General features: G+C 42.9%; 1 protein-coding gene across 4 annotated transcripts in view; it reads right to left on the bottom strand.

Annotated features, from left to right (window-relative positions):
- The window catches only part of LOC106580123 (rap guanine nucleotide exchange factor 1), a 53,571-nt gene extending 44,999 nt beyond the window's left edge, over positions 1 to 8,572 (bottom strand). Inside the window, exon 1 of one of the 4 annotated variants that reach the window (XM_014160818.3) lies at positions 8,352 to 8,572. In XM_014160818.3, the coding sequence (XP_014016293.3) occupies positions 8,352 to 8,379 (28 nt within the window). In that variant the 5' untranslated portion in view covers positions 8,380 to 8,572. The remainder of the gene's footprint in view (positions 1 to 8,351) is intronic. The other 3 variants (XM_014160819.3, XM_014160821.3, XM_014160823.3) reach the window with 3 other exon arrangements.
- Positions 8,573 to 14,061: the final 5,489 nt, after the last annotated feature.

The following is a 14,061-nucleotide window of genomic DNA, read 5'->3' as shown; positions in this document are numbered from 1 at the left end:
GGAAGATAACATACACCTTAGCCAAATACATTTAAACTCCGTTTTTTCACAATTCTTGACATTTAATCCTAGTTAAAATTCCCTGTCTTAGGTCAGTTAGGATCACCACTTTATTATAAGAATGCGAAATGTCAGAATAATAGTAGAGAGAATGATTCATTTTCAGATTCGATTTCTTTCATCACATTCCCAGTGGGTCAGAAGTTTACATACACTCAATTAGTATTTGGTAGCATTGCCTTTAAATGGTATAACTTGGATCACACGTTTTGGGTAGCTTTCCACAAGCTTCCCACAATAAGTTGGGTGAATTTTGGCCCATTCCTCCTGACAGAGCTGGTGTAACTGAGTCAGGTTTGTAGGCCTCCTTGCTCGCACACGCTTTTTCAGTTCTGCCCACAAATGTTCTATAGGATTTAGGTCAGGACTTTGAGATGGCCACTCCAATACCTTGACTTTGTTGCCATTTTGCCACAACTTTGGAAGTATGCTTGGGGTCATTGTCCATTTGGAAGACCCATTTGCGACCAAGCTTTAACTTCCTGACTGATGTCTTGAGATGTTGCTTCAATATATCCACATAATTTTACTTCCTCATGATGCCATCTATTTTGTGAAGTGCACCAGTCCCTCCTGCAGAAAAGCACCCCCACAACATGATGCTGCCACCCCCGTGCTTCACGGTTGGGATGGTGTTCTTCGGATTGCAAACATAACGATGGTCATTATGACCAAACAGTTCTATTTTTATTTCATCAGACCAGAGGACATTTCTCCAAAAAGTACAATCTTTGTCCCATGTGCAGTTTCAAACCGTAGTCTGGCTTTTTTATGGCGGTTTTGGAGCAGTGGCTTCTTCCTTGCTGAGCGGCCTTTCAGGTTATGTCAATATAGGACTTGTTTTACTGTGAATATAGATACTTGTGTACCCGTTTCCTCCAGCATCTTCACAAGGTCCTTTGCTGTTGTTCTGGGATTGATTCTCACTTTTTGCACCAAAGTACGTTCACCTCTAGGAGACAGAACGTGTCTCCTTCCTGAGCGGTATGATGGCTGCGTGGACCTATGGTGTTTACACTTGCGTACTATTGTTGGTACAGATGAACGTGGTACCTTCAGGCGTTTGGAAATTGCTCCCAAAGATGAACCAGACTTGTGGAGGTCTACAATTTTTTTTCTGAGGTCTTGGCTGATTTCTTTTGATTTTCCCTTGATTTCAAGCAAAGAGGCACTGAGTTTGAAGGTAGGCCAATTTACTCAAATGATGTCAATTAGCCTATCAGAAGCTTCTAAACCCATGACATAATTTTCTGGAATTTTCCTAGCAGTTTAAGGCGCAGTCAACTTAGTCTATGTAAACTTCTGACCCACTGGAATTGTGATACAGTGAATGATAAGTGAAATAATCTGTCTGTAAACAACTTTTAGAAAAATGACTTGTGTCGTGCAGAAAGTAGATGTCCTAACCGACTTGTCAAAACTATAGTTTGTTAACAAGAAATTTGTGGAGTGGTTGAACAACAAGTTTTAATGACTCTTCTAAAGCCATGACCTAATTTTCTGGAATCTTCCAAGCTGTATGTAAACTTCTGACTTCAACTGTAGGTATTCCTCTTGTCCAGATGGGATAGGGCAGTGAGCAGTGCGATGCGATTGCATCGTCTGTGGATCTATTGGGGCAGTAAGCAAATTAAAGTGGGTCAAGGGTCACAGGTAAGGTATCCCAGTCCGTGTGATCCTTGACTAGTCTCTCAAAGCCCTTCATGATGACAGAAATGAGTGCTACGGGGCAATAGTCATTTACTTCAGTTACCTTCGCTTTCTTGGGTACAGGAACAATGGTGGCCATCTTGATCTGAGGACACGGTTAGGGATGCCGTCTGGGCCAGCAGCCCTGCGAGGATTAACACCCTTAAAATGTCTTACTCACGTCGGCCACGGACAAGGAGAGCCCACAGTCCTTGGTAGCGGTGCCGTGTCGGTGGCACTGTGTTCTCCTCAAAGCTGGCGAAGAAGGTGTTTAGCTTGTCCGGAAGCAAGACGGTGCCTGCGACGTGGCTGGTTTTCCCTTTGTAGTCCGTGATTGTCTGTAGACCTTGCCACATACGTCGTGTCTGAGCCGTTGAATTGCGACTCTACTTTGTCTCTATACTGACGTTTTGTCTGTTTGATTGCTTTACAGAGGAGTAACTACACTGTTTGTATTCTGACATATTCCCAATTACCTTGTCATGGTTAAATGCAGAGGTTCGTGCTTTCAGTTTTGCGCAAATGCTGCCATCTATCCACAGTTTCTGGTTAGGGTAGGTTTTAACAGTCACAGTGGGTACAACATCTCCTATACACTTCCTGATAAACTCATTCACCGTATCAGTATATTCGTCAATGTTATTCTCAGAAGCTACCCGGAACATATCCCAGTCCGTGTGATCAACAAAAATTATGAAGCATGGATTCCGATTGATTAGACCAGCGTTGAATAGTCCTTAGAATGGGTACTTCCTGTTAGAGTTTCTGCCTATAGGAAGGGAGGAGCAAAATGGAGTCGTGGTCAGATTTGCCGAAAGGAGGGCGGGAGAGGGCCTTGTAAGCATCGCGGAAGTTGGAGTAGCAGTGGTCGAGTGTTTTAGCAGCGTAAGTACTACAGTGGATGTGTTGATAGAACTTCAGTAGCCTTCTTCTCAAATTTGCTTTGTTAAAATCCCCAGCTACAATAAATGCGGCCTCAGGATGTGGTTTCCAGTTTGCATAAATTCCAGTTTAGTTCTTTGAGGGCCATTGTGGTATCGGCTTGAGGGGGGGATATACACGGCAGTGACTATAACCAAAGAGAATTCTCTAGTTAGCTAATACGACCAGCATTTGATTGTGGGGTATTCTAGGTTGGGTGAACAAAAGGACTTGAGTTCCTTTATGTTATCACAATCACACCATGAGTCGTTAATCATGAGACATACACCCCCGCCCTTCTTCTTCCTGGAGAGATATTTATTCTTGTCTGCACGATGAACTGAGAACCCAGCTGGCTGGATGGACGCAGACAGTATATCCCGAGAGAGCCATGTGTCCGTGAAACAGAGTATGTTACAATCCCTGATGTCTCTCTGGAAAGAAATCCTTGCCCTGAGCTCGTCCACTTTATTATCAAGAGACTGAACATTAGCGGGTAATCTACTCGGAAGCGGTGGGTGGTGCACGCCTCCTACGTCGGAAGACCACTCCGAGTACCTCTCCTCCGATGCCGGTGTTTTGGGTCGGCCCCTGAATCAGTTCAATTGCCCTGGACAAAGGATCCGCTTCGGGAAAGTCATATTCCTGGTGGTAATGCTGGTAGTGCTGGTGAGGTACCGCAGCTCTGATACCCAAAAGTTCTTCCCGGCTGTATGTAATTGCACAAAACAATTTCTGGGCTAATAATAGTAAGAAATAATAGACGAAAAACAAAATACTTCAAAGTTTCCTTAGAGCTAGAAGCACAGCAGCCCTATCTGTCAGAACCATTGTCACCCACGTTCAGTGTATAATAAAATCAGCTGCCAAGTTCTGCTTGAATGCAGAGGATGACGTCTTGTTTCTTTGCGTTTACGTCTTGCTCCAGTATACCGGGGTGATGTTGGTGTAAATGTGTCAACATATTTGAAGTGTTGGCGGCCTCATAGGCTATTCTCATTGAGCATGGTGACATGCGGTTAACATTTTGTCCACAACTCTCTGTCCATCGCCGTTGTAATCTACTGGGAAGCCAAAATGTTCCCAAATGATGGGAGATACTCCAATTCTGGTTTATCGACCCAATCACACAGAACTAGTTCCCGGCTGTGCCTCACAAAAGGACGGTTTGAAATGCACCAATTAAGATTTTAATTATAATGTGCACTCTAATTGTTTTCACGGAATAGCCTGAAAATAGATTTACTCAAGGGGCGTAGGCATAACCTATAGACTAGTTTTTTTATTATGTAAATATTTATTTTTTATCTATTCATTCGGGTTCACAGTGCCGACCAAACGGGTACGGATATGTTACACGGGCCTCCCTTCCACTGGCATACTGTTGTTTAGCTCATAACTGTTTTCTTTGTCTTTCTGTTGTCTGGTTGTCAAACCAAGAGTGTTAAAACAGTCTGAGTCTGGACAATGCCTCCCTCTCTGTCCTTCTCTCCCTCTGCCTCGCTCTCTCTCCAGTTAATGTCACCTCTCCCAGCTCTTACTGACACCTATCCATGAGCCCCCTCTTGTTCCATTTACTCTAACCACCATCCTCACCCACTGAGCACCGACCAACACCAGATGTCCATGAACGTTGAAAAGTAGTTCAAATTTGGTCAGTCCACCCTGGCCTTGGATGTTAATGTCCAAAGATGGGATCAGATTTGGTCCGGTCCATCATAGATGTGTGTTTCACAAGTTTGGATAGCACAGTACAATACAATCAGTAGAGCACAGTAGAGTACAATACAGTATATTGTACTATACTCTACTGGACTGTACAAAACGCTACCCTACTCTGCTCTTCTTTGCTGTGCATTAGATTCATAATTATGCATTTCTGTATAGTACAGATCAGGGACCCATGATATAATTCAGTTATCATAATTCCGTCACCGGGTGTAAATCCACTTCACTAGCTGTAGTTCAATAACCCAAATATTTGTTTTCCCAAACTCAAGGTGCCATGTCATAGTTGACAAGCCATACTTTCTACAAGCTTCTTTGAATCTTAATTTGGAGCAGATACACACAAAGAATGTAGACACCCATTCAAATGAATGGATTCGGCTATTTCAGCCACACCCGTTGCTGACAGGTGTATAAAAAATCTAACACACAGCCACACAATCTCCATATAAAAACATTGGCAGTAGAATGGCCTTACTGAAGAGCTCAGTGACATTCAACATGGCACAGCATACAATGACATTCTAGATGATTCTGTGCTTCCAACTTTGTGGCTACAGTTTGGGGAAGGCCATTTCGTACTTCAGCATGACAATGCCCCTATGCTCAAAGCGAGGTCCATAGAGAAATTATTTGTCAAGATTGGTGTGGAACTTGACTGGCCTGCACAGAGCCCTGACCTCAACCCCATTGAACACCTTTGGGATTAATTGGAACACCGACTGCGAGCCAGGCCTAATCCCCCAACATCAATGCCCGACCTCACTAATGCTCGTCGCTGAATGGAAGCCTTCCCAGAAGAGTGGAGGGTGTTGTGGCAGCAAACAGGGGACCAACTCCATATTAATGCCCATGATTTTGAAATGAGATTTTTTTTCGACGAGCAGGTGTCCACATACTTTTTGTAAGTAGTGTATTTAACAGAGTTATTGGAAAACGTGGCCACATAAAAATCTGTGGGAGATTTTACAGTAATTCTGTTACCAAAGTATGCATCTGCACAGTTCTTTCACCAAATTAGTTTTTGTAAATTTTTCATTCTAATTTTTCATCCTTTTCATCCTCATGCTAGCTAGCAGTAGCCATTATGGAATGTCACGTTGAACAACAAAGAAGCTGATTGGCGCACACTGCCATTCCAAAATGGCTACTGCCATTTTGGAGCTGTAAGCAAGCGGGTCGGATCTGCTGGCTACTTGTAGGGGAGAAAAGACACTTGCTGCTCCACTTGCTTACACAAGCCTAACCCTTTTCCCATGGCTCATGAGTTACAACCGCCATTGGGCAAACTCCCAGCTCTTTAAATCAGACCCCATCTGTAGGCTACACCACAGAGTTTGTTTTAATTAGGCTACAACACCTTTGAAACTCTTTTTGGGACAACGTCTCTAGAATTCCATAATGCTACTTGCTTGTTTCCACAAAACCACAAATTATAGCATAGTGTGGAATCCGAGCTTCCAATGAGAGTAGTAGCAGAATCTCTTTTGATTGGGAGGCCATGGCTCGACTTGGGCATATTGCTGCATGAAGGCTTCTCAGTCTCACTACTAAACCATTACGGAAAAGATACACCAGGAGCATATTTTCAATCCATTCATAACCAGAGACAGACATTTTAGTGCAAAAACAAACCAGGGAAATAGACTGAGTAGGGTATACTGTAAATTGGACATACTTAGGGGTTGGACATACAGTGCATTCGTAAAGTATTCAGACCCCTTGACTTTTTCCACATTGTTACATTAGCCTTATTCTAAAGTTTTCCCTCATCAATCAACACACAATACCCCAAAATGACAAAGCGAAAACAGGTTTTTAGGAATGTTTGCAAAACAAAAATACCTTATTTACATAAGTATTCAGACCCTTTGCTATGAGACTCGAAATTGAGTTCAGGTGCATCCTGTTTCCATTGATCATCCTTGAGATGTTCCTACAACTTGATTGGATTCCACCTGTGGTAAATCCAATGGATTGGACATGATTTGGAAAGGCACACACCTGTCTATATAAGGTCCCACAGTTGACTGTGCACCTCAGAGCCAAAACTCTTTGGCCTGAATGCCAAGCTTCACGTCTGGAGGAAACCTGGCACCATCCCTACTGTGAAGCATTGTGGTGGCAGCATCATGCTGTGGGGATGTTTTTCAGCAGCAGGGGCTGGGAGACTAGTCAGGATAGAGGGGAAAATGAACAGCGCAAAGTACAGAGAGATCCTTGATGAAAACCTTCTCCAAAGCTTGGGCCAATGTTCACCTAACAGGACAACAACCCTAAGCACACAGCCAAGACAACGCAGGAGTGACTTCAGGACAAGTCTCTGAATGCCCTTGAATGGCCTAGCCAAAGCCCGGACTTGAACCCGATCAAACAACTCTGGAAAAAACTGAAAATAGCTGTCCTTTCAAACATGACAGCGCTTGAGAGGATCTGCAGAGAAGAATGGGAGAAACTCCCCAAATACAGGTGTGCCAAGCTTATACCATCATACCCAAGAAGACTCAAGGCTGTAATCACTGCCAAAAGTGCTTCAACAAAGTACTGAGTAAAGGGTCTGAATACTTATGTGAATGTGATATTTCCATAAATTTTTTATAAATGTGCAAAAATGTCTAATAACCCGTTTTGTCTTTGTCATTATGGGGTATTGAGTGTAGATTGAGGGGGAAAAAACAATTTAATCAATTTTAGAATAAGGCTATAACGTAACCAATATGGGGAAAAGTCAAGGGGTCTGAATACTTTTCGAATACACTGTACTTGGACAAATCAGGTATGAGTAACAAACATACCAAATTCATTCCAAGGTCGCAAAAAAAGATGGCTTTGCTTGACTCAACTAGCTCTCTAGTGACAACTCACAAAATACATAGCTAGAACACATACATGGTACAAGTGGCAACAGATGGGGACACTTGACTGAAGAGGAAGAGACTCTCCAGTCAAAGGAGGTTTTCAGTGTTCCGTGATATAGAGAACTAGCCATGACTCAGAATAGTTCGAGAACCCAAGCTAAGGGGGAAACTCAAACACAGTGAATTAGACAAAGTACTTGTCATTCTCCTCGAATAGCTGGTGCCTGATTAGTAAAGTCAGTGCAGGTGGTGCATGAGGTACTGTAATATTACCAACCCAGATTAGTACGTTACCATTATTGCCTATAAAAATCATAGGGATGGAAAAAAACACTAAGGTTACTGTACTAACGTTAGCCTACTAATTTACAGTACCTAGCTAGACCCCCACCACGTATCCTAGAATGAATGACGACTACTGTCACCGTGCATCTTAAAAGTAACATGGATTCACAAACTAGGTTAGGATGTAGCTAAAGTAGTTAGCTACTTAACGATAGTTTAGTACTGTTACGGTCAAGACAACATTCTATTCGGACTACAGCTGACTGTACTGTGGCTACCTACAGTAGTTAGTCATATTCTATAACGTTAAATTCGTCACCATCTTTTCATTAAAAAAAGGCAGCTAACGTTAGCTAGCTAACTTGACTGATTTTACTCGAATATACATTGTAGCTAGCTAGAACACAAGTTAGGAAAATCGCTAGCTGACGTCAGTTAGTTACCTAATGTTTTCCATTTCAATAACGTTAGCTAGTTAGCCTAGCATGTAGATAGCAAATCTATCCAATTCTAGCGCACTCTAGCTAGAAATCAAGAATTATCTGGCTCGCTAACTAACAACAACAATAACAACTCGCTAGGTGGTTAAACAGTGATTGAATGTTTAGCAAATGTTGACTATGTAGTAGATAGCCAGCTAGCTACTGTTACGGCAAAAATGTGGAAGTTTGGTGTTAGAATCGGCCTTTGATCCACAGCTAGACCAAACCACACTGGCTGGCCGCATTTCTGGCTACAAGAGTCAGACAAACCCCAGACTAACAGCTAGCTAACGTTAGCTATTTATCTAGCTAGTCTAGACGAGCTTACCTTGCTTACTCTCTATTTTCCCCGACATTTCGAAGCAGAGACGGTAACGTTAAACAAATGAAATCCAGGGAGGTATGTTGTCCGTTGATTCTCTTTTAATCCCACATCCTTTAGCCAAAGCACTTTAGCTCGGACCGTTCCGACACAAATACAACAGCCAGCCAGACCCCGATGATGATGATGATGATGGGCAGACTAGCAGCAGACAACTCGGTTCTGTATCACAATCAACACCTCCCTCTTGCGGCTGGAATTAAGAAATGTGAGCGCACGGAACGGAAAGGTGTGCCCTCAGGTGATGGATTTAGCTAGACTAATCAGATTCAAGAGAGAGAGGGAAAGACGTTATAGACTCTTTTTTACTTATACATGGTTCAGTATAGGAAATAGGAGAGAAAATAAAATAGTACATATTATGGTTTTAGTGGAGTATACAGCTCATATTATTCCGAATGGAAATCAAAAACAGTAGCTAATTGCAGTGGCATGTATTCATGGATGCCAAGGGGTGCCAGGCCTCCCCCCAAAAACAAATGAAAAAAAGTATTAAATAATTGATCTTTGGTCTCTGTGTTTTCATAAGTTTCCTTCAATTTGCATGAGGCTGAATGTATCTCACTGGAAAAACCATCAAACCGAGCGAAACAGCGCTCCTCTGTTTCTGTATGTGTAGGCCTGATGCTGTCTGGTCATAAACAGACATTGTTGCGCCAATAGCATTGAATGCAAGGGAAGCCAGCGAGCATTTGGTCTCCCTTGAGAAAAAAAGTATAAAGTAATACCCAATCAGCATTGAGCTAAAATGATTCAGCTCAACTGTGTTTAAGGAAAGCCAGTTTGGATTAGGCTTCACTCCATCACATCGCATCAAGAGGAATATGTCATTGACAGAAACAACTTGAATTGTTGCATCTTGTTGTGTTGTTGTCCTACGGTGGCTAACTAGCAAGCTAAAATTGTCTGTTTCCTAAATTAGCCATGGATGGAGATAGGGATTTGGACTTGTGGTTTTACTTATCTCCGTACTGGCCAATGATTATAATGGTGGTTCTGATCCAACCATAAATTCATACCTTGTGCCCCTGGACTGAGAGGATGTAGAAGTCTAATGTTAACTAGCTAACATTGTCCATGAAATGAAGTTAGGCTTGCGAGCGAGCATTTTAGCCAGGTAGCCTAGGATAATAAAAAATAAAAGTGTGTACTGTATGACAGTCATAGACCATTTAATCAACATAATATATGTCACTTAGCAGATGCTTTTATCCAAAGCAACTTGTATGGGCATACATTTTACATATGTGTGGCTGCAGGAATCAAACCCGCTACCTTGGCATTCATTACAAACACCATGCTCTACCAACTGAGCTACACAGGATGGAAGAGAGGAGGATGGCATTGGCATTTCTCTACAAGTAGAGTCAGTCAACATATTTTTTCTACTTGCACAACACACACATACACACACACACACAAATCAGAACCATGGACAGCCGCATCATATTTACAGTGCCTTGCGAAAGTATTCGGCCCCCTTGAACTTTTCGACCTTTTGCCACATTTCAGGCTTCAAACATAAAGATATAAAACTGTAATTTTTTGTGAAGAATCAACAACAAGTGGGACACAATCATGAAGTGGAACGAAATTTATTGGATATTTCAAACTTTTTTAACAAATAAAAAACTGAAAAATTGGGCGTGCAAAATTATTCAGCCCCTTTACTTTCAGTGCAGCAAACTCTCTCCAGAAGTTCAGTGAGGATCTCTGAATGATCCAATGTTGACCTAAATGACTAATGATGATAAATAGAATCCACCTGTGTGTAATCAAGTCTCCGTATAAATGCACCTGCTCTGTGATAGTCTCAGAGGTCCGTTTAAAGCGCAGAGAGCATCATGAAGAACAAGGAACACACCAGGCAGGTCCGAGATACTGTTGTGGAGAAGTTTAAAGCCGGATTTGGATACAAAAAGATTTCCCAAGCTTTAAACATCCCAAGGAGCACTGTGCAAGCGATAATATTGAAATGGAAGGAGTATCAGACCACTGCAAATCTACGAAGACCCGGCCGTCCCTCTAAACTTTCAGCTCATACAAGGAGAAGACTGATCAGAGATGCAGCCAAGAGGCCCATGATCACTCTGGATGAACTGCAGAGATCTACAGCTGAGGTGGGAGACTCTGTCCATAGGACAACAATCAGTCGTCTACTGCACAAATCTGGCCTTTATGGAAGAGTGGCAAGAAGAAAGCCATTTCTTAAAGATATCCATAAAAAAGTGTCGTTTAAAGTTTGCCACTAGCCACCTGGGAGACACACCAAACATGTGGAAGAAGGTGCTCTGGTCAGATGAAACCAAAATCGAACTTTTTGGCAACAATGCAAAACGTTATGTTTGGCGTAAAAGCAACACAGCTCATCACCCTGAACACACCATCCCCACTGTCAAACATGGTGGTGGCAGCATCATGGTTTGGGCCTGCTTTTCTTCAGCAGGGGCAGGGAAGATGGTTAAAATTGATGGGAAGATGGATGGAGCCAAATACAGGACCATTCTGGAAGAAAACCTGATGGAGTCTGCAAAAGACCTGCGACTGGGACGGAGATTTGTCTTCCAACAAGACAATGATCCAAAACATAAAGCAAAATCTACAATGGAATGGTTCACAAATAAACATATCCAGGTGTTAGAATGGCCAAGTCAAAGTCCAGACCTGAATCCAATCGAGAATCTGTGGAAAGAACTGAAAACTGCTGTTCACAAACGCTCTCCATCCAACCTCACTGAGCTCGAGCTGTTTTGCAAGGAGGAATGGGCAAAAATGTCTATAACCCTATTCTTTATCATCGAATTCCTACAGGTCCTACAGAAGAGGTGAGTAATAAATCTAGAAATCATGGTTACATAACTTTAGATTTTGGTATAAGAAAAGGAAACACATTACTAATACATTTTTGTGATCAAATAAAAACCTTAAAAATCACAGAGCACATTATTAATTGAAATGCGCTGACCAACTGGCAAGTGTCTTCACTGACATTTTCAACCTCTACCTGTCTGAGTCTGTAATACCAACATGTTTCAAGCAGGCCGCCATAGTCCCTGTGCTCAAGGACACTAAGGTAACCTGCTTAAATGACTACCGACCCGTAGCACTCATGTCTGTAGCTATGAAATGCTTTGAAAGGCTGGTCATGGCTCACATCAACACCATTATCCCAGAAACCCTAGACCCACTCCAATTTGCATACCACACCAACAGATCCACAGATGATGCAATCTGTATTGCACTCCACACTGCCCTTTCACACCTGGACAAAAGGAACACCTATGTGAGAACGCTATTCATTGACTACAGCTCAGCGTTCAACACCACAGTACCCTCAAAGCTCATCACTAAGCTAAGGACCCTTGAACTAAACACCTCCCTCTGCAACTGGATCCGGGACTTCCTGACAGGCCACCCACAGGTGGTATGAGTAGGTAGGTGACAACACATCCACCACCCTGATCCTCAACACGGGGGCCCCTCAGGGGTGGGTGCTCAGTCCCCTCCTGTTCTCCCTGTTCACTCATGACTGCACGGCTGGGCACGACTCCAACACCATCATTAAGTTTGCTGATGACACAAAAGTGTTAGGCCTGATCACAGACAATGATAAGACAGCCTATAGGGAGAAGGTCAGAGACCTGATCGTGTGGTGCAAGGACAACAACCTCTCCCTCAACGCAATCAAGACAAAGGAGAGGATTGTGGACTACAGGAAAAGGAGAACCGAGCATGCCCCCATTCTCATTGATGGGGCTGTAGTGGAGCAGGTTGAGAGCTTCAAGTTCTTTGGCGTCTATTTGCATTGCACCCCTCTACCTATATAACTCTACCTACATGTACATATTCCTATCAGGAATCAATGTAAGACCCAGATGCAGACTGTCAAAGTAACACTGTTTATTGTGGCAACAGGGGCAGGCAAAGACAGGTCAAGGCAGGCAGGGGTCGAAAAGCCAGGGTAAGGCAAAGGTACAGGACGGCAGGTAGACTCAGGGTCAGGGACAGGCAGAGTTCAGTAATCCAGAGGTGGTGCAAAGATACAGGACGGCAGGCAGGCTCAGGGTCAGGCAAAGAGGTCAGGCGAGTGGGTACAGGGTCAAGACAGGCAAAGGTCAGAAAACAGGAGGACAAGGAAAGAGAAGCTGGGAAACGATAGGAGCTGACAGGAAAAAACGCTGGTTAGTTGAACGAACAAGACGAACTGGCAACAAACAGACAGAGAACACAGGTATAAAAACACAGGGGAATAATAGGGAAGATGGGTGAAACCTGGAGGGGGTGGAGACAAGCACAAGGACAGGTGAAACAGATCAGGGCGTGGTAGGTGAAACAGATCAGGCCGTTACCTCAATTACCTCGACACCGGTGCCCCCTGTATATAGTTAGCCCCGCTATTGTTATTTACTGCTGCTCTTTAATTATTTGTTATTCTTATCTCTTACTTTTATTTTTGTTTTACATTTTCATAGGTATTTTCTTAAAACGGCATTGCTGGTTAAGGGCTTGTAAGTAAGCATTTCACTGTAGGGTCTACAGCTGTTGTATTCGGCGCATGTGACAAATAAAATTTGTTTTGATTTGATTTAAAATGAAGTCAGCAGGAAATCTGACAGATTGTGCCTTTCAATAAAATTAATTCTTAGAGAGACTTCAGGATGGTTGGGCAGAGATGCACTAGCATGGCTGACGCGACCCACGTGCCTCACAGCGCAGGGAGAGCTGTGACCACACTGATCTGGAAAGGAGGCTGTTCGTTAATGCAATATTCGCTCAGAAATTGTGCGACGCGTTTGATTGGTTTCTCAAATGTTTTTTTTCCTTCGGGGGTTGAGACCTCTCATTGTTTGGATTTGAAAAACGACCATTGTAATGGAAGGGGGTGGCGCTCGGGGGCAGTGTGTGGCTATGTATGTGGGTGTTTGAGTGAGAAAGATACAGATGAGAATCAACCAGTAAAAGCACAGCCGCTTCATTATCGACGTGTTGTGCCAACAACATCAAAGAGCCATACCAGACTCTGAAGTCAGGAGGACTTCAAGAGTTAGGTGTTAGCCAGACTAGGGATGCACTACTTCTGCTCAGGGAAACATACAGTTGAAGTCGGAGGTTTACATACACCTTAGCCAAATACATTTAAACTCAGTTTGTCACAATTCCTGACGTTTAATCCTAGTAAAAATTCCCTGTCTTAGGTCAGTTAGGATCATCACTTTATTTTAAGAATGTGAAATGTCAGAATAATAGTAGAGAGAAAAATAGTAGAGAGAAAAATAGTAGAGAGGAAGAAAAAAAAACGATAAAAAAAAAAAGAATAAATCAGCTTTTATTTCTTTCATCACATTCCCAGTGGGTCAGAAGTTTACATACACTCAATTAGTATTTGGTACCATGCCTTTAAATTGTTTAACTTGGGTCAAACGTTTTGTGTAGCCTTCCACAAGCTTCCCACAATAAGTTGGGTGAATTTTGGCCCAGTCCTCCTGACAGAGCTGGTGTAACTGAGTCAGGTTTGTAGGCCTCCTTGCTCGCACACGCTTTTTCAGTTCTGCCCACACATTTTCTATAGGATTGAGGTCAGGGCTTTGAGATGGCCACTCCAATACCTTGACATTATTGTCCTTAAGCCATTTTGCCACAACTTTGGAAGTATGCT

This window comes from Salmo salar, chromosome 20 (assembly GCF_965601325.2).
Source record: "Salmo salar chromosome 20, fSalSal1, whole genome shotgun sequence".
In the NCBI taxonomy this organism is placed as follows: domain Eukaryota; kingdom Metazoa; phylum Chordata; class Actinopteri; order Salmoniformes; family Salmonidae; genus Salmo; species Salmo salar.
The sequence above is the reverse complement of the archived record's forward strand: the minus strand, read 5'-3'. Positions and strand labels throughout refer to the sequence as shown.